This window comes from Selaginella moellendorffii, unplaced genomic scaffold (assembly GCF_000143415.4).
Source record: "Selaginella moellendorffii unplaced genomic scaffold, v1.0 SELMOscaffold_5, whole genome shotgun sequence".
In the NCBI taxonomy this organism is placed as follows: Eukaryota; Viridiplantae; Streptophyta; class Lycopodiopsida; order Selaginellales; family Selaginellaceae; genus Selaginella; species Selaginella moellendorffii.
The window spans coordinates 1,477,505-1,491,666 of record NW_003314266.1 but is presented as its reverse complement, the minus strand read 5'-3'; the positions used below and the strand labels follow the sequence as shown (position 1 = coordinate 1,491,666).

At 49.4% G+C, this 14,162-nt stretch overlaps 6 protein-coding genes across 9 annotated transcripts in view; 5 read left to right on the top strand and 1 right to left on the bottom strand.

The window, feature by feature from the left end:
• Nucleotides 1-1,291: 1,291 nt before the first annotated feature.
• Nucleotides 1,292-3,298, top strand: LOC112344544 (WRKY transcription factor 6-like). The gene is made up of 4 exons (XM_024669408.1): nucleotides 1,292-1,837; nucleotides 1,909-2,061; nucleotides 2,165-2,326; nucleotides 2,400-3,298. The coding sequence occupies exons 1-4, from the start codon at nucleotides 1,472-1,474 to the stop codon at nucleotides 3,177-3,179; spliced, it is 1,461 nt and encodes a 486-aa protein (XP_024525176.1). The 5' UTR covers nucleotides 1,292-1,471; the 3' UTR covers nucleotides 3,180-3,298.
• A 77-nt stretch (nucleotides 3,299-3,375) lies between these two features.
• Nucleotides 3,376-5,510, top strand: LOC9659936 (erlin-2-B). Its single transcript, XM_024669411.1, has 9 exons — nucleotides 3,376-3,563; nucleotides 3,661-3,778; nucleotides 3,880-3,947; nucleotides 4,007-4,066; nucleotides 4,123-4,281; nucleotides 4,335-4,481; nucleotides 4,550-4,764; nucleotides 4,830-4,938; nucleotides 5,007-5,510. Exons 1-9 carry the CDS (start codon nucleotides 3,477-3,479, stop codon nucleotides 5,085-5,087), a joined length of 1,044 nt encoding a protein of 347 aa, XP_024525179.1. The 5' UTR covers nucleotides 3,376-3,476; the 3' UTR covers nucleotides 5,088-5,510.
• A 119-nt stretch (nucleotides 5,511-5,629) lies between these two features.
• LOC9659935 (cytochrome b561 and DOMON domain-containing protein At5g35735) lies at nucleotides 5,630-7,446 on the top strand. 3 transcript variants are annotated; one of them, XM_002965098.2, is made up of 3 exons: nucleotides 5,630-5,703; nucleotides 5,762-5,946; nucleotides 6,002-7,446. In XM_002965098.2, the coding sequence occupies exon 3, from the start codon at nucleotides 6,033-6,035 to the stop codon at nucleotides 7,242-7,244; it is 1,212 nt and encodes a 403-aa protein (XP_002965144.2). In that variant the 5' UTR covers nucleotides 5,630-5,703; nucleotides 5,762-5,946; nucleotides 6,002-6,032; the 3' UTR covers nucleotides 7,245-7,446. The 3 variants fall into 3 exon arrangements, with proteins under 3 accessions (XP_002965144.2, XP_024525177.1, XP_024525178.1); XM_024669409.1 differs by having other exon boundaries at nucleotides 5,762-7,446; XM_024669410.1 differs by having other exon boundaries at nucleotides 5,636-5,703; nucleotides 5,759-7,446.
• LOC112344545 (60S ribosomal protein L18a-like protein) lies at nucleotides 7,438-8,191 on the bottom strand. Of its 2 annotated transcripts, none has more exons than XM_024669412.1 (4): nucleotides 8,050-8,191; nucleotides 7,870-7,966; nucleotides 7,702-7,813; nucleotides 7,438-7,628 (listed from the first exon to the last, which is right to left on the bottom strand). In XM_024669412.1, the coding sequence occupies exons 1-4, from the start codon at nucleotides 8,165-8,167 to the stop codon at nucleotides 7,587-7,589; spliced, it is 369 nt and encodes a 122-aa protein (XP_024525180.1). In that variant the 5' UTR covers nucleotides 8,168-8,191; the 3' UTR covers nucleotides 7,438-7,586. The 2 variants fall into 2 exon arrangements, with proteins under 2 accessions (XP_024525180.1, XP_024525181.1); XM_024669413.1 differs by having other exon boundaries at nucleotides 7,461-7,628; nucleotides 7,870-7,963.
• A 46-nt stretch (nucleotides 8,192-8,237) lies between these two features.
• On the top strand, nucleotides 8,238-11,004 carry LOC9659934 (phosphatidylinositol 3,4,5-trisphosphate 3-phosphatase and protein-tyrosine-phosphatase PTEN2A). The gene is made up of 13 exons (XM_024669407.1): nucleotides 8,238-8,316; nucleotides 8,419-8,940; nucleotides 8,990-9,091; nucleotides 9,151-9,207; nucleotides 9,263-9,328; nucleotides 9,385-9,561; nucleotides 9,608-9,694; nucleotides 9,745-9,809; nucleotides 9,864-9,940; nucleotides 9,989-10,035; nucleotides 10,101-10,231; nucleotides 10,286-10,355; nucleotides 10,406-11,004. Exons 2-13 carry the CDS (start codon nucleotides 8,425-8,427, stop codon nucleotides 10,898-10,900), a joined length of 1,890 nt encoding a protein of 629 aa, XP_024525175.1. The 5' UTR covers nucleotides 8,238-8,316; nucleotides 8,419-8,424; the 3' UTR covers nucleotides 10,901-11,004.
• A 46-nt stretch (nucleotides 11,005-11,050) lies between these two features.
• The window catches only part of LOC9658782 (long chain acyl-CoA synthetase 6, peroxisomal), a 3,658-nt gene continuing 546 nt past the window's right edge, over nucleotides 11,051-14,162 (top strand). Inside the window, exons 1-21 of the mRNA XM_002965096.2 lie at nucleotides 11,051-11,385; nucleotides 11,456-11,506; nucleotides 11,561-11,621; nucleotides 11,675-11,752; nucleotides 11,802-11,873; nucleotides 11,923-12,004; nucleotides 12,053-12,158; nucleotides 12,210-12,286; nucleotides 12,355-12,399; nucleotides 12,455-12,541; nucleotides 12,590-12,679; nucleotides 12,728-12,807; nucleotides 12,862-12,955; nucleotides 13,004-13,092; nucleotides 13,140-13,228; nucleotides 13,273-13,402; nucleotides 13,462-13,580; nucleotides 13,636-13,759; nucleotides 13,811-13,897; nucleotides 13,947-14,050; nucleotides 14,115-14,161. Coding sequence (XP_002965142.2) covers nucleotides 11,325-11,385; nucleotides 11,456-11,506; nucleotides 11,561-11,621; nucleotides 11,675-11,752; nucleotides 11,802-11,873; nucleotides 11,923-12,004; nucleotides 12,053-12,158; nucleotides 12,210-12,286; nucleotides 12,355-12,399; nucleotides 12,455-12,541; nucleotides 12,590-12,679; nucleotides 12,728-12,807; nucleotides 12,862-12,955; nucleotides 13,004-13,092; nucleotides 13,140-13,228; nucleotides 13,273-13,402; nucleotides 13,462-13,580; nucleotides 13,636-13,759; nucleotides 13,811-13,897; nucleotides 13,947-14,050; nucleotides 14,115-14,161 — 1,773 coding nt within the window. The 5' untranslated portion in view covers nucleotides 11,051-11,324. The remainder of the gene's footprint in view (nucleotides 11,386-11,455; nucleotides 11,507-11,560; nucleotides 11,622-11,674; nucleotides 11,753-11,801; nucleotides 11,874-11,922; nucleotides 12,005-12,052; nucleotides 12,159-12,209; nucleotides 12,287-12,354; nucleotides 12,400-12,454; nucleotides 12,542-12,589; nucleotides 12,680-12,727; nucleotides 12,808-12,861; nucleotides 12,956-13,003; nucleotides 13,093-13,139; nucleotides 13,229-13,272; nucleotides 13,403-13,461; nucleotides 13,581-13,635; nucleotides 13,760-13,810; nucleotides 13,898-13,946; nucleotides 14,051-14,114; nucleotide 14,162) is intronic.

Sequence of the window (14,162 nt, the reverse complement as noted above, 5' to 3'; positions counted from 1 at the left end):
CATCTCGGCCTTCCACAGGAAGGAAAGCCATGGGGTGTGGCCTCCTGTTGCATACGACTTTGCTCTGTCCAAGTGGTATACTTGCTGCTGCATGGAGCGAGGATATTGAGTATCGCTATGTGCTGCTACCCAGCCTGTCTGCAAAGCCTTAACATAGAATTAAGCGTAAATCCCAGCTCGAAATTGAGAGCTAGCATTGCTTGAATTCTTCACAGAAGTTGAGAGGGTTTATGCCAACTCTGGCCAACTTAGCTCTCAGTAAGGCAAACCGAGATCTCTCGGTTTATACGTTGGGTTAAAACCATGACCACAAACAGAATTCTAGGGTGCAGTTTCTCGAAAGATTCTTGATACATCAACTTTACCTCGAGAAATACCTTTGGCTCACAAACCATGAGTCTTACTAGAATTTCTTGTCCCTCTGGAAATCTCTATGCTTTTAGTGATTTGCTGTTTACTTTCGATCCACCACTTTCTAAGATTTTCTAAGCTTTTACCGCCCAAGACTGGACTGCGCAACCAAAACGACAGGAAGAAATAGACCACTTGTCGGCATGCGTTGATATTTTCTTTAACCTCCACAAGACTCGTGAAACTGGGGCTCTTCGTCGGTGGCTTCGTGGCTGCTTCTCTATGGTGCGTCTGGATGGATGGACGCAAGAGACTAAATGACACGGCAACGAGGAAAAATCCAAAACTTCAACCAAAGAAAGTGCGATCCAAACACCCGGTCCCAGGTTTCAATGCTAGGTGGAAAGATTTGCACATACACACCGTAGAAGCCTTGGACGTATAAGGCTTCGCTTTTCTACAGCCTACAGTACGAGGACCATACTATCCAGTTCTCGCGTTTCCACACTAATGTCCTAAAGCAACAATGAGAACAACCAAAACCTACGAAGAAAATGAAGAAAGAGAGGAAAGACATGCAAGACTAGAAGTCGGTCGAATTGCGGGCGCTCCTCTTTTTTCCAAGACGCAATCGACGACCCCGACAGTGACTGTTGACTGGCAGTCAACCGTACTGTCTTTTGGAGCTTCTGGAAAACGTGCACGTAAGACCGGCCGTTGATGGTCGGGATCCAAGGGCTGTCTGCCAGTGCCGGAAGCTTCCCGCGTGTTTGGCGCCGGGAAACTACGTTGGTTGGTTGGTCGCCTCGCGAGAAATTTTGCCTATTTTGACCGTGTCACGCGTGGTCACCGTCTCCCCCATCCTCGTCCTTGGGCATCGTGGAAAGTTTCTCTAGAAATACCCCGTGCGTGGAAGAGAGGGCACGGTCAATCCATTTCGCTTTCTAAGCTTCCAGCGCTCTCCCCGTTCTTCTTCCAGTCGAGAGATTTGCTCTACGGATTCCACGTGTGGTCGCTTGCGTAGCGTATCGGCTTGGAACTTCTCGCCGCGAATAAAGCCCAGCAATTCTTCCAAGGGTGTGTGATCATCGAGAAGGCGAAAGTCTCCTCTTTGCTGTTCATGGATAGAGCTGAGGATCTCAAGAGGAGGAGGATTGACGAGCAGGACCCGGGCGCGCCGTCGCCAAAGTTTCGCAAGCGAATGGCCGGGCGGCGGGACCGTGTCAAGTCGATCGATTTGTCGCTGGCGCTGAGCGAGGAGGACGATGCGGGCGCCGAGGAGATGGATCTGAAGAGGGAGACGCCGTTTTTCCTGAGGAAGGCGGCGCTGATCAAGCAGGATTTCGAGGAGCAGGAGTGCGAGAGCCCCAGGATCTCCAGAGGGTCTCCGCAATTCAAACTGGAGGGCCGCGTGGCCAGCGATAAATCTACGGTGGAGGACTACTCGCCGCCACTGTCTCCCAGAAACGAGGAGCTCAAGAACCAAGTAAGTGGAAAGATTTAGTTCTTCTTTTGAGTCATTGTTGATCTGACTTTTCATTTTTTTTTTCCTTTCAGCTCGTCGAAGTTCACGCTGAGATGACACGAATGAGAGAAGAGAACGAGCGGTTGCGGGCGGTGCTGGATCAAGTGAAAGCCGAGTACCAAAACTTTCAGGTGCAGACCATGGCATTGATCCAGCAACAATCACAAAAAGCGCCATCTCCTCAGGTACTTTTTTTTCTTTCTTTCCTTATAAAAAAAATAGCAACTTTTCTCTTTAGGAGAAGAAAAAAAGTAATTTTATTTGGTCTAAAATGTGTTTTTCTTGCAGAAACTAGACAATCCAAGCTCTCCACCAAACGAGCAGCAGCAGCAACAGCAACAACAATTTGGCACGCAGGGAAAAATCGTTTTCCAGAACCAACCAGAGCACCTGGAATCGATGCTGCACAAAGTCCGTGTCTCGGTTCGTGCTCGATGCGAAGCTCCAACAGTAAGCACACTCTCGCTTGAAGAAAAAATTCAATATTTCCTTGAAAGCTTCTCTAACTCCTCCATATCCACAGATGAACGATGGCTGCCAGTGGAGAAAATACGGCCAAAAGATGGCCAAAGGCAACCCATGCCCGCGAGCTTACTACCGCTGCACCATGGCCTCGGGATGCCCCGTGAGAAAACAAGTCCAAAGGTGTGCCGACGATACCAGCGTCCTCGTCACAACTTACGAGGGATCCCACAACCATCAGCTCCCACCGGCGGCGACGAGCATGGCTTCCACCACCTCCGCCGCCGCCACCATGCTCCTCTCCGGCTCCACCGCCAGTAGCACCGATCTTAGCTTCATGGCCGGGATGCTGACCGGGGCGCCAACCATCTCCGCCACCACGCCATTCCCGACCGTCACTCTGGATCTCACCACAAACCCCGGAGCTTCAAATCCTCTTCCTGCCGCTACCAGGTTTGTGGTTCCTGGCGAGAGCAAGCGGGAAGATCCCCGCGAGCAAGAGATGATCTTTCACGACGGGAACAACTCGGGGAACTCGAGCTCCAACTTGTTGCAACCACAGAGGAGCTCGAGTCATTCGAACAATCATCTGGCCGAGAGCGTGAGCGCGGCGATCACGTCGGATCCAAAATTTACGGCCGCTTTGGCCGCTGCCATTGCGTCGATCATCACTTCTCCCCCACAGGAGCAGCAGCAGCAGCTGCACAACTTTAACAAGCTTCCGGAGCTCGCGACGAGCGTCTTGGCTCCTCTCTATATGTCCGAGTCTTCGGGAGCTTCAAGCTTAGGTAATGGCGGACTTCCAGTGTCGGAATTGGCACTCAACAATATCAGCCGATAGGTTCTCCGTTGTTTTTCTTTCTTTCTTTTTTCTTTTTGTCTAAAGTTCCTTATACACAAGGCATGTTATATCTGTAAGCATACAATTTTGTCAAAGAATACATTTTGGCTATGGAGAAAGTTCTCTCTTTGTAGCGAGGAGAAATTTTTTTTTCCACCTCTCTTGTGAAGTTCTTTGGAGAAGCGCTCGAGAGGACACAAGGCTTTTCTCTCTCTCGAGTGGAAACACTACGTGACAAGACCGTATAAACGTTTCTTGTGTAAGGGACAAGGGTTTTTCCATTCAATCCATTGGATCATGGACGCCACGAGAACGACGCCTTCGCCGAGGCCGGGGGCGGGCGGCCTGAGGGCGCTGGAGCTCCTCCCGCTGGCGCTCGCACTGGTAAGATCGATCGATCGAGCGGCAGCTCGCGTAGATCAATGCAAGAATGCGGGCTCTGTAGGTCCATATTTTACTCAAATGGATCGATCGATTGTAGGTTTTGGTCCCCATCACTGTGGCCGGGACGAATTTCGGCGTACTCCACCAGATTCCAGAAGGTCATGTTGGGGTCTACTGGAGAGGCGGTGCTTTGCTCAAGACTATCTCCGAGCCTGGTAATTGTTGCTCCTTTCTTTTTTTCTTCTATTTCTTCTCTAGGTTCTCATCATATATGATGTAGCAACTTAGCTATTTCTTTGTGTCTTTCTTTTCCCAGGTTTTCATCTGATGGTCCCAATCCTCACACAGTACGAGCCTATCCAAGTTACTATACAAACCGATCAGGCAAGAGTCTAGGGGAATTTTTCTTTTGATGAGTTGGTGTTTCTTACGACGACTCTCAGGTGAAAGACATTCCCTGTGGTACGAAGGGTGGAGTGATGATCTACTTCGAGAAGATTGAGGTGTGTAAAAGCTCTCGTTTGAAGTGAGGCAGTGAGGTGTTTTGGTGTGGTTTTAGGTGGTGAATCGTCTCAAGAAGGAGCTTGTGTATGAAACTATTCTCAACTACGGTGTGAGCTACGACAAGACGTGGATCTACGACAAGATCCACCATGAAATCAACCAGTTTTGCAGCGCGCATTCACTCCAGGAAGTGTACATTGATAAGTTCGATCAGGTTCGTTCATTCTTAGTATGTAAGCCATTGGTCTTACGATCGCATGGCTTTAGATCGACGAGATCATGAAGGACGCGATCCAGCGAGACTGCACACGCTATGCTCCAGGAATTGAGATTATCGGTGTGCGTGTGACGAAGCCAACTATTCCGGCAACAATTGCTCGTAACTACGAGAGCATGGAAGAAGAACGCACTAAGGTTCGTTTTTTTCGTTTCGTGGACAATACTTTTGCTTCACGAAACACTAAAACCTCCCTGTTTCCCAGGTACTGATTGCCGTCGAGAGGCAAAAAGTCCTGGAGAAAGAAGCCGAGACTCACAAGAAACAAGCTGTGACCGAGGCCGAGAAGGATGCTCACGTCAGTAAAATCCTGATGGAGCAGCGCGTCATGGAGAAGGAGAGTGCCAAACGGCAGCAAGAGATCGAGAACGAAATCTTCCTGGGCCGGGAGAAGAGCCTGGCTGATGCGAACTTCTATAGGTACAAGTTTCTTTTCATCTGGAGCGCGTGAAAAGATCTGATCTTTATTGTTTCTCTTCCAAAAGGGTGCTGAGGGAGGCTGAGGCTAACAAGCTCAAGTTAACTCCGGAGTTTCTGGAGCTCAAGTTTATCGAGTCCATCACCAACAATTCAAAGATCTTCTTCGGAGATAAGGTACGGATTCTTTCTTTGCCGAATCGACGACTTTGAGGCTTTGATCAACCTCTCCGCGTTGCTTTTAGATCCCGAGCATGGTCATGGACCAAAGATTGCTTGGCAGCTACCTTTCAACACTCTCTTCAAGTCCTATCGACTCTTCCTAACGACAATCCACAAAGTCCACCCAGTTCACGAGAAAATTTTGGTAGAGTTCTCTATCATCCGTCTCTGGGGAGTGTCACGGTACGGAGATCTCCTTCTCTGTCTTTGCTTTCTTTTCGTCAAATTCGTGCTTTAGAATCCAAGCTTGCAGACGCGGTAGCTCTTTGCTTGATTGCGAGCCAAGAATCTAACTGTAAACCGCATTATGGGAAAAACGAAAGAAAGAGAACCAGGTGGAAAGGAGAAAGGAGCTATAGAAATCTTAGCTCGCAAATTAGAAGCTTCTCTCTCTCTCTCTCTCTCTCTCTCTCTCTCATGCTCTCCTCAGCATTACATCACTCGTCTAAAACCAGCGCCGTGTTGAATGGAAGAACTATTGTTACCTTCCACCAAACTTTAAACAAAAGTCCTCAATGGCTGCTCCTCATCCGACGGCTCTTATTCAAATTCGCCCGAGATCCAACGGCTGGCTCCATTTCGGCGGGGTCGTCGACGTGTCGCTGACCCGTGGCCTCCACGTGGCCGAATAATGAGCATGCAACGCGGTTTTAGGGCTCTAGCTCCTCTGCTCAAAGACTTCGTCGGGCCCGGCTTGGCGCATGCCGCTCGCGCCTTCTGGTGAGCTTCTGCCGATTTGTAGGAATTCTAGGTACCATGACCGTGTTGTTCGTAGCAGGATGAACAAGTAAACAAATTCCACCGGACAGCGACCTGTTCTAGGCGATTCGCGAGGATATAAGCTTCCAGGGGTGGCACTTCTTCCAAGAACCCGGCCGGATCCAAAACCCTCTTGCAGCAGCGCGGCCTGCGATCGATCAGGTTCCCGATATTTCGATCTTCCTTGCTCGATTCACCGATCAGGTTCGCGATATTCCGATCTTCCTTGCTCGATCCAAGCGCCCGAGATATTCCATAGCGTTCGAAATTTCGTGGCGATCCATCGAGCAATGGCCTCGGCAACAGCAAGAATGGCGATATTTATCTCGATCCTTGCCCTCTCGGCGCTCATCGCTCCATCCGCGGCCCAGCAGTGCTTGCGGCAGCTCACGATCGCGAACACGCAGTCGAGCTTCATGCAGTGCCAGAGCCTGTCGCAGGGGGCGACGATCGCCTGGACCTTCATCGCCGAGAACCGGACCCTGGAGATCGCCTTCTCGGGCTCTCTCCCCAGCGCGTCCGGCTGGGTGGGCTGGGGCTACAATCCAAGCCGAGCGGGGATGGACGGGGCCTCGGCGCTCATCGCTTTCAGCAACGCATCGGGCAGCCATCTCATGCTCTACAGCCTCACGGGCTCGCGGCAGGCTATCTTGAGGAATTCCACCACCGACGTGACCGTCCTCGCCCAGGCCGTGGAGATCCAAGGCACCACCGCGAGATTCACCGCGCTACTCCGCCTCACCAGCCCGAGTAGCAACATCTTCCACATCTGGAACCGGGGGAGCCAGGTGAATGGCGACGCTCCACAAGCCCACGCTCTGGACCAAGCCTCCACGTCCTCGGCCGGGAGCCTCGATCTCGCCACTGGCGCCGCGAGCTCGGCCGGTATCCCGCGGCTCCACCTCCGGAACGCGCACGGCATCCTCAACGCTATCGGCTGGGGGATCCTCCTCCCGATCGGTGCCATGTCCGCGCGCTACCTCCGATCGTTCGAGTGGGCCGATCCAACTTGGTTCTACCTCCACGTCGCCTGCCAGACGCTGGGATACATCCTCGGGGTGGTGGGCTGGGCGATCGGGCTCCGCCTGGGATCCGACTCGGTTGGAGTGAGATACAACACGCACAGGAACATTGGGATCACGATGTTCGTGTTTGGGACGCTCCAGGTGTTCGCGATCGTGCTCCGGCCGAACAAGACGCACAGCTACAGGACGTTTTGGAACGCCTACCACCACGGCATTGGCTACGCCACGATCGCGCTCGCCATCGCCAACATCTTCAAGGGATTCGACATCCTGGACCCGGCCAAGGGATGGAAGAACGCCTACATTGGGATCATCATCGCGCTGGGCGTCGTCGCGCTCATCCTCGAGGCCGTGACTTGGGCGATCTATTTCCAGCGGCGGAGAAGCAAATCGTCGTCCTCGCCCGTGAAGAACGCGAGGAACTCGTCCAATCCTTACGCGCAGGAGCCGCAGTTCAACGCTCACGGTAGAGTGTGATCGAAACTTGGTTTGTATGCTTCTCCCTTTTTGTTATTGTCTTTTCTCTCTGTGGCTGTAGCTCTAGATCGATTTATTCGCGATTTTTTCTCTATGACTGGATCTGCGCTAGCTTGATGGTCGTTTTCTTTGAACGATTAATCGAAGTTGGCCAGTTCAGTCACGCACATTTTCTATATCTATAAAACCTACATTTTTAGTGGAAATGGAGAGAAGTGCTATAAAATAGATTATTCAGGTAAAATAAAATTAAAGCACGTGGCTGAAAAGGAAGGTGCCACGTGTAAAAGATCGGGTCCCGCGCACGGCAAATTGGCTGTTTTCGTGGCATTGTGATCTCGATCACAAGAACCGAGAGCCTCCGACGAGGATTGTCACGAACGCCTGCGCACAAGAAATCGTGCTTAGCAAGAAAGATCAGCTAGAACTTTGTGGAGCGATCGTATAGATTGCTTACAGCCACCGTACAGGCTGCGAGCCCAGCCCTTTCTCTCCAATCGTGCGTGAAGCAGGCGAAGATGATCGCGCCCACGAACCAGGGGATGATGCTAACGAATCCAATCGCGAATCTGGAGGACTTATCCAATTTAGATCTCAGCTTAGGCACGGGATCCAAAGAACTCACAGAAACCATCCAATGCCAATGTTGCAAAGCGGGAGTGGGGGCTCCTCCTCGCGGACGATTCGAGAGGCGTACAAGGCGCGCCCCTCAGCGATCGCTACTGCCACAACCAGAATAGGAAACTTCATGATAGTTTTGGCGAGATCGAGCAGCGCGGCGCGATCGCAAAATCGAATTCGAGACCTGGAAGGCTCCCGGGATATTGTGAGGATCTCCGGGCGGGATCAAGGGGCGAGAAGGTGCCGTAGTGTTGATGGTGCTGAGGATCAAAATCTTGAATTGCTGGAGCTTCGATCGCCATGGATAGAGACAGAGCTCTTCTCCGCGTTTTACGGAAGAGCCCTAAAGTGAACTACCAGTAATTTTAACTCGCAAGATTAGGCAGAGCCCCTAGGGTTTGTTCTTTCCATCGATGGATCTCTAGCTCACGAGGCGTCGGAGCGCTCTCAGGTATTGGCCACATTGGCACAGACTGGATGAAATGCTGTGGATTAGCTACCGGATGCGCGATTTCTCTCCCTATTCTGGCTCAGCTCGAGTTCTTCCATGCAGATCTCGATGGAGAGCTCGCCGGAAGCTCCCGTGAGCGTATCGGTGGAGCCGTCGGAGGTGCCTGTCGAGATTTCGGTTACGGAGGGAGCTGCTGCGGCGACTCAGCAGCGGTCGAAATTCTACCAGAGGAGCGCCAGTTTCTTCTCGAGAACAGCCGCCGCTACTCCAGGTGACGGATCTACAGAGGCGCCGTCCAAGCTCTCAGTGGCTGGGATCTCGACGTGGGCCAAGAGCTTGAAGCTTCCAATCTCTCCGAAAGATGCCAAAGAGAATTCAAATGCGAGCTCGCCCAAGGACTCCAAGTCGCCTTTCAGCATTCTCTCCAGTGGATTTGGGAAGAGAGTCCCGGCCAAGATCCCAGTGGTGGACGACGAATTGCCCACCACAACAGCCCCGGCTCAAGCTCAAGACGGGGCATTTGGTACTTTCACGAAGGGATTTCTCGACTCGTCCAGGAATGCAGTCAAGGTGGTCCAAACAAGAGCTAGGCATTTGGTCTCGCAGAACAAACGACGCTATCAGGTATGTTTTGTGTGTGCTTGTTTTGTTTTTCTAATTCTTTGCTTTGTAGGAAGGTGGCTTCGACTTGGACATGACGTATATCACTGATAGCATTATCGCCATGGGCTTTCCTGCCGGCGACATGAGCTCTGGTATCCTTGGCTACGTTGAGGTGATTTTTCTTTCTCTTTTTTAATTCGGCAATGCTTATGGGCTGCTCGGTTTGCACAGGGATTTTACAGAAACCATATGGAGGAAGTTATAAGGTTTTTCGAAACGCAACATAAGGTGAGACAGTGTTGTATTGATCTCTCTTGCCTTGATTCTGTGTGTTTCATTGTAGGGGAAGTACAAAGTGTATAACCTTTGCTCTGAAAGGCTTTACGATGTTTCTTTGCTGGAAGGCAAGGTAGACAAACGACTGCCTTCGTGCCTGCTTTGTATTGATTTTTGGATGTCCCGCAGGTTGCATCGTTTCCATTCGACGATCACAATTGTCCCCCACTGCAATTGGTCTTGGCCTTCTGTCGAAGTGCATATGGTTGGCTTAAAGAGAACCTCGACAACGTCGTAGTGGTTCATTGCAAAGCGGGGAAAGCGCGCACCGGGTTGATGATATCGTGCCTTCTTCTGTATCTTAAGGTAACACTTTTTTAGAGTCTATCCTGTCACCACTTTTATGCTACAGTTTTTTCCGACTGCCGAAGAATGCATCGCAAACTATAACGAGAGGCGGTGCATCGATAGCAAGGGTCTTATTCTACCGAGTCAAATTGTAATGTCCTGCTCTTGTGATGCTGAACTGATACTTGGCCTTCTTTGCAGCGTTATGTCAAGTATTTTGAACGCGTTCTAAAGGAATTCAACGGAGAAACACCAGCCGGGCGAAAGTGAGCTGTAGTTCACAGCAAAACTGTGTTTTTATCTGGCCCTCTACATCGCAGGTGCATTCTTAGGGGGATCAGGCTTCATAGGTGCCCTTATTGGATCAGACCAGCCATCACAGTATCCGATCACAATGGTTGGTAACTAATACGGTTGAAGTGCAAGTCTCATCATCTGCTTTCAGGCATATTGTTCTCAACAAAAAAACATCCGAGGACGAAAGACATGATGGTAGATGCTTTTCTTTCGTGTCATCATCCCTTCTCGCTCTTATGTTCGTCGTACTGCTGGTGCAGCCTGAAGATTTCTGGTTCAGTGCACCCAGGAGAGGGATAATGGTGTTCGCTTTGCCCGGAGAGAGGTGCGTCGCGGATCTTGATGGCGATTTCAAGATCCTTTTTCAGGACCGCCACGGAGACTTTTACTGGTGAGTTCAAGTGGCTTTGGTGATCCAAGTTGAACGTTTTTAAAATGCTCTCAGCTGGCTAAACACAACCATGATGGAGACAAGACAAATTCTCAACGTGGCAGATCTCGATGGGTTCGACAAGGTGCTTAAGCTTGCTTTAAAATCTCACCTTGACTGTTTCGTTTCTTCCAGAGGAGGCTTCCTTCTCCAGGCTTTCAAGTAGAAGTGGTAATTCTGGATCCAAACGCGAGTGTCCCTCCTGTACCTCCTCGCGAAAGCCCACCGCTGCCACAGGCTCCCCAGCGATCACCCGACACAGAATCCCGCGAGAACGACGACGTATTCAGTGATAGTGAAGATGGCGATTCTCACAGAAAGGAGAACCAGGGTGTTCGCGTCGAGACTACAGCTCCAAAGCATCCGGAACCGGAGTTAAGCTGTGGAGCAGCAGCAGCAGCAGTAGTGAGCAGCGAGAATCGTCCAAAGTCATCCGATTCGTCTCCGGCGGCGGAAGAAGCTCCCAAAGCTCGATCAGACAAGGACGAATCCAGTGACTACGTCCATGTCAAGGAAGATCATCCCAGCAAGAAGGAGAAGGCTGAGGATGAATCGAATGACTTCCGAGCGATCGCGGCGGACGCCTCCGTGTTTACGTTTGGAGACGAAGACGACTACGCCAGCGAGTAGCGGAGCCAACGGTGGCGATTGGGGGACGGTTGCGGATTAACCCTGTACATAAACAAAATGGATAAAGTTGGATGTGATGCGGCGAATATGCCCTATTTGGAATATCCGTGGAATTTCACCGCCTCAAATAGATGAAACTCTTGACAACACGTATCCCTTTTTAGTTTTTTTTCTCCTTGCTCCTGGCGCCCTACCAGGTTTGGCAATGCTAGTTTGTCTCGATCCGCGGCTTCGATCATTGTTCTGGTAGATGACGAGCCGCATTCCAATGCATCGGTGAGGGATTTGGATTCGCTTCCTCCTAGCAATCGATTGATCGGGTGCCCTGGAGCTGTGAATCGAGTGAGTGTCTGATCGAGGGCAAGAAAAAGCTGCGGGAAAGAAAGGTCAATCGGATTGTGGGAAATATTGTGGGAGATACTGGATGGATTCAGCTCAGCGCCGGCTCAAGATCATCCACGGGCATATTGCCAGTCTCGCGACAGGTAAAGGCCTTTTCCAGGATTGAAACGGCTGATTTTTCTTCATTTTTTCTTTTTCTCTTTTCCGCTGTAGGGCAATCGCAGCTGCTCGATTTTCATCCAACAGCTGGAGAATTTTTCATTGGTGGGTGATACTTCAATTTAATCCTGGCTCTTGTATTGATATGCTGCTTCGCAGAGCAAGGCTATAGTGTTATTCTTCCCGAAAAGCTTAAAAATGGGAAGTGGAATGTGTATAGGTACTGTGGATTAACTAATATTGTGCTTTATCAATTTTTCACTTGCTGCATAGGTCCATTCGATCTCCTCTGAAGCTCGTGGATCACTTCCCAAATCATCCGGAAATTCTCACACTGCACGACAACTTTGTGTAAGTACAAAAGTGAAGCTGGGATGTTATGATCACGCTCGGATATCAGGTACGCCGTTCGCTCCTATGGTGACTCCAAGTATCTTGGGACAAGAGTTCGCGAAGATGGGACTGTTGGAGAGTAAGACAATCTAAAACACGGACTTGGTTTTACTCGGTTCGTCTAACAGGTACAGATGGGTTACTTATGGAGAAGCTGGTGCCGCGCGAACGGCTATTGGATCGAGTCTTGTTTCTCGTGGGATCCCAAAGGTGGAACTTTGAATCTGTATGCACGGGATTTAACTTAATTGTTTGCAGGGATCGGGTATCGGACTCTACATGATTAATCGCGCTGAATGGATAGTTATTGAGCACGCCTGTTCGTCATATTCCTACGTCTCTGTTCCGTTATATGACACACTTGGTACGTTATGACCTGTTTGATGATCATCACCGGAATGTTTTTATCTTTCAGGTGCTGATGCGGTCACATTTATCATCAATCACGCTGAGCTTTCAGCTGTCTTTTGTACTGCAGATAAATTAAATACGGTTTGTGTTTTTTTTTTTTTTCGTAGCTTCTACATTTACATGTTCTTTAATATTCTTTGTGCTTGCAGCTTCTCAGCTGTCTTTCAGACCTTCCATCTGTGCGGCTTGTTGTGGTAGAATCTTGATATATTTGTATTTGTTGGATGAACATTTTTATCATTTGTTCAGGTCATTGGAGGTTCGGAACATTTACTTCCTTCACTCCCACAAACGTCTGGAGTAGAGATTGTATCCTATTCAAAATTTGAAGCACAGGTATTTCATTTACCTCGATTCTGATGTGTCCTCAAAGCTTACATGCAGGGTCGAATCGATGAAAGGCCATTTATTCCGCCTATGCCTGACGATATTGCAACGATATGCTATACTAGCGGGACAACGGGCACACCAAAGGTTAAGGCTTTGCGACTGTTCAAGTTAAGAAGGGAATTTTCTTTACAGGGAGCGATGCTTAGCCACCATAACCTTGTGGCCAGCTGTTCAGGTGCCTGTTTGACGATCAAGTTGTACCCTTCAGATGTGTGAGTGGGAAATACTTTATTTTTCGAACCTTTGACCAAATGGCTATGTACCAGACATATTTCTTATTTACCTTTAGCACATATTTACGAGAGGACGAACATAATAGCTATGGCACATTATGGAGCCTCTTTAGGATTTTATCAAGGGGTAGGAGCCTTCCCTGTTATAGTTCTGTGCTAACTCTTCATCTTGCAGGACATTTTAAAGCTCATGGATGATTTAGAGTTGCTGAGGCCTACTGTTTTTGCTAGTGTTCCCCGTCTCTACAACAGAATTTATGACAGGTGAGGTGTCTTCTTAAAGTTCCGCCTTTTCTCAGTCTCTGTTGCAGAATTGTAACCACAGTTCAATCATCTGGTGGGCTGCGGGAGAAACTTTTCAATGTGGCCTTCAACGCAAAGCGGCAGGCTCTTGAGAAAGGTTGTTTTTCTCCATACATGTTCTCCCTGACGGCGGTTTTACAGATAAGACTCCTTCTCCTATTTGGGACCGTCTTGTTTTTAACAAGATCAAGGCAAGGCTTGGAGGCCGGGTAAGGCTCATATTATCTGGTGCCTCTCCTATTTCTCCAGAGGTTTTGGACTTCTTAAGAATGTGAGTGTCCTACACGGACACAAAAAAATGGATCTGACATCGAGATGTTAATGTCACAGATGCTTTGGTGCGTGCGTACTCGAAGGCTATGGGATGACAGAAACGGCGTGCCTCATTTCTTCTTGTCAAGAAGGAGACAACACGTCAGGCCATGTCGGAGCTCCCAACTCGTCTTGTGGTATGATTTCAGAATTAAGTAAGCTGAGATTTGGAACTTTTGAGTGCTCTTGTAGAAATCAAGCTTGAAGATGTCACCGAGATGGAATATACAAGCCAGGACAAGCCATATCCCCGGGGAGAAATATGTGTCAGGGGACCAAGTATATTTAAGGGCTATTACAAAGACGAAGTTCAAACGTATACTTTTCTTATAACTTTAGGCCTCTCACTTACACTGTTCTTCTCCAGGAAAGAAGTTCTCGATCCTGAGGGCTGGTTGCACACAGGTGATATTGGTCTCTGGCTACCTGACGGGAAGCTGAGAATTATTGACCGGTAACGTGCTTTGTGTCATTCGATTTTGCTTGACGTCATTTTTTGCCAGGAAAAAGAACATTTTTAAGCTTGCACAGGGTGAATACATAGCGCCAGAGAAGATTGAGAATGTCTATCATAAAAGCAAGTTCGTTGCTCAGTGTTTCGTCTACGGTGAGAACAATTTTGTTTTGTGTCTAGCGAGCGGTTTTGACACAATTCTCTTCGATTGTAACAGGCGATAGTCTAAACGCGAGTGCGGTAGCAATCGTGGTGGTGGATCCGG

What these genes read in the sequence shown, in the direction of transcription:
- LOC9659936 (XM_024669411.1), top strand. Translation starts at nt 3,477, where the DNA reads ATGGACGCCACGAGAACGACGCCTTCGCCGAGGCCGGGGGCGGGCGGC. An exon ending in TCTACTTCGAGAAGATTGAG is followed by an intron (nt 4,067 to 4,122) that starts GTGTGTAAAAGC and finishes GTGTGGTTTTAG; the next exon opens with GTGGTGAATCGTCTCAAGAA. An exon ending in ACATTGATAAGTTCGATCAG is followed by an intron (nt 4,282 to 4,334) that starts GTTCGTTCATTC and finishes GCATGGCTTTAG; the next exon opens with ATCGACGAGATCATGAAGGA.
- LOC9659934 (XM_024669407.1), top strand. Translation starts at nt 8,425, where the DNA reads ATGGAGAGCTCGCCGGAAGCTCCCGTGAGCGTATCGGTGGAGCCGTCG. An exon ending in CACAGTATCCGATCACAATG is followed by an intron (nt 9,941 to 9,988) that starts GTTGGTAACTAA and finishes ATCTGCTTTCAG; the next exon opens with GCATATTGTTCTCAACAAAA. An exon ending in ATCTCGATGGGTTCGACAAG is followed by an intron (nt 10,356 to 10,405) that starts GTGCTTAAGCTT and finishes CGTTTCTTCCAG; the next exon opens with AGGAGGCTTCCTTCTCCAGG.
- LOC112344545 (XM_024669412.1), bottom strand. Translation starts at nt 8,167, where the DNA reads ATGGCGATCGAAGCTCCAGCAATTCAAGATTTTGATCCTCAGCACCAT. An exon ending in ATATCCCGGGAGCCTTCCAG is followed by an intron (nt 7,967 to 8,049) that starts GTCTCGAATTCG and finishes TGGTTGTGGCAG; the next exon opens with TAGCGATCGCTGAGGGGCGC. An exon ending in TCGCAGCCTGTACGGTGGCT is followed by an intron (nt 7,629 to 7,701) that starts GTAAGCAATCTA and finishes TCTTGTGCGCAG; the next exon opens with GCGTTCGTGACAATCCTCGT.
- LOC112344544 (XM_024669408.1), top strand. Translation starts at nt 1,472, where the DNA reads ATGGATAGAGCTGAGGATCTCAAGAGGAGGAGGATTGACGAGCAGGAC. An exon ending in ACGAGGAGCTCAAGAACCAA is followed by an intron (nt 1,838 to 1,908) that starts GTAAGTGGAAAG and finishes TTTTCCTTTCAG; the next exon opens with CTCGTCGAAGTTCACGCTGA. An exon ending in AAAAAGCGCCATCTCCTCAG is followed by an intron (nt 2,062 to 2,164) that starts GTACTTTTTTTT and finishes TTTTTCTTGCAG; the next exon opens with AAACTAGACAATCCAAGCTC.
- LOC9659935 (XM_002965098.2), top strand. Translation starts at nt 6,033, where the DNA reads ATGGCCTCGGCAACAGCAAGAATGGCGATATTTATCTCGATCCTTGCC.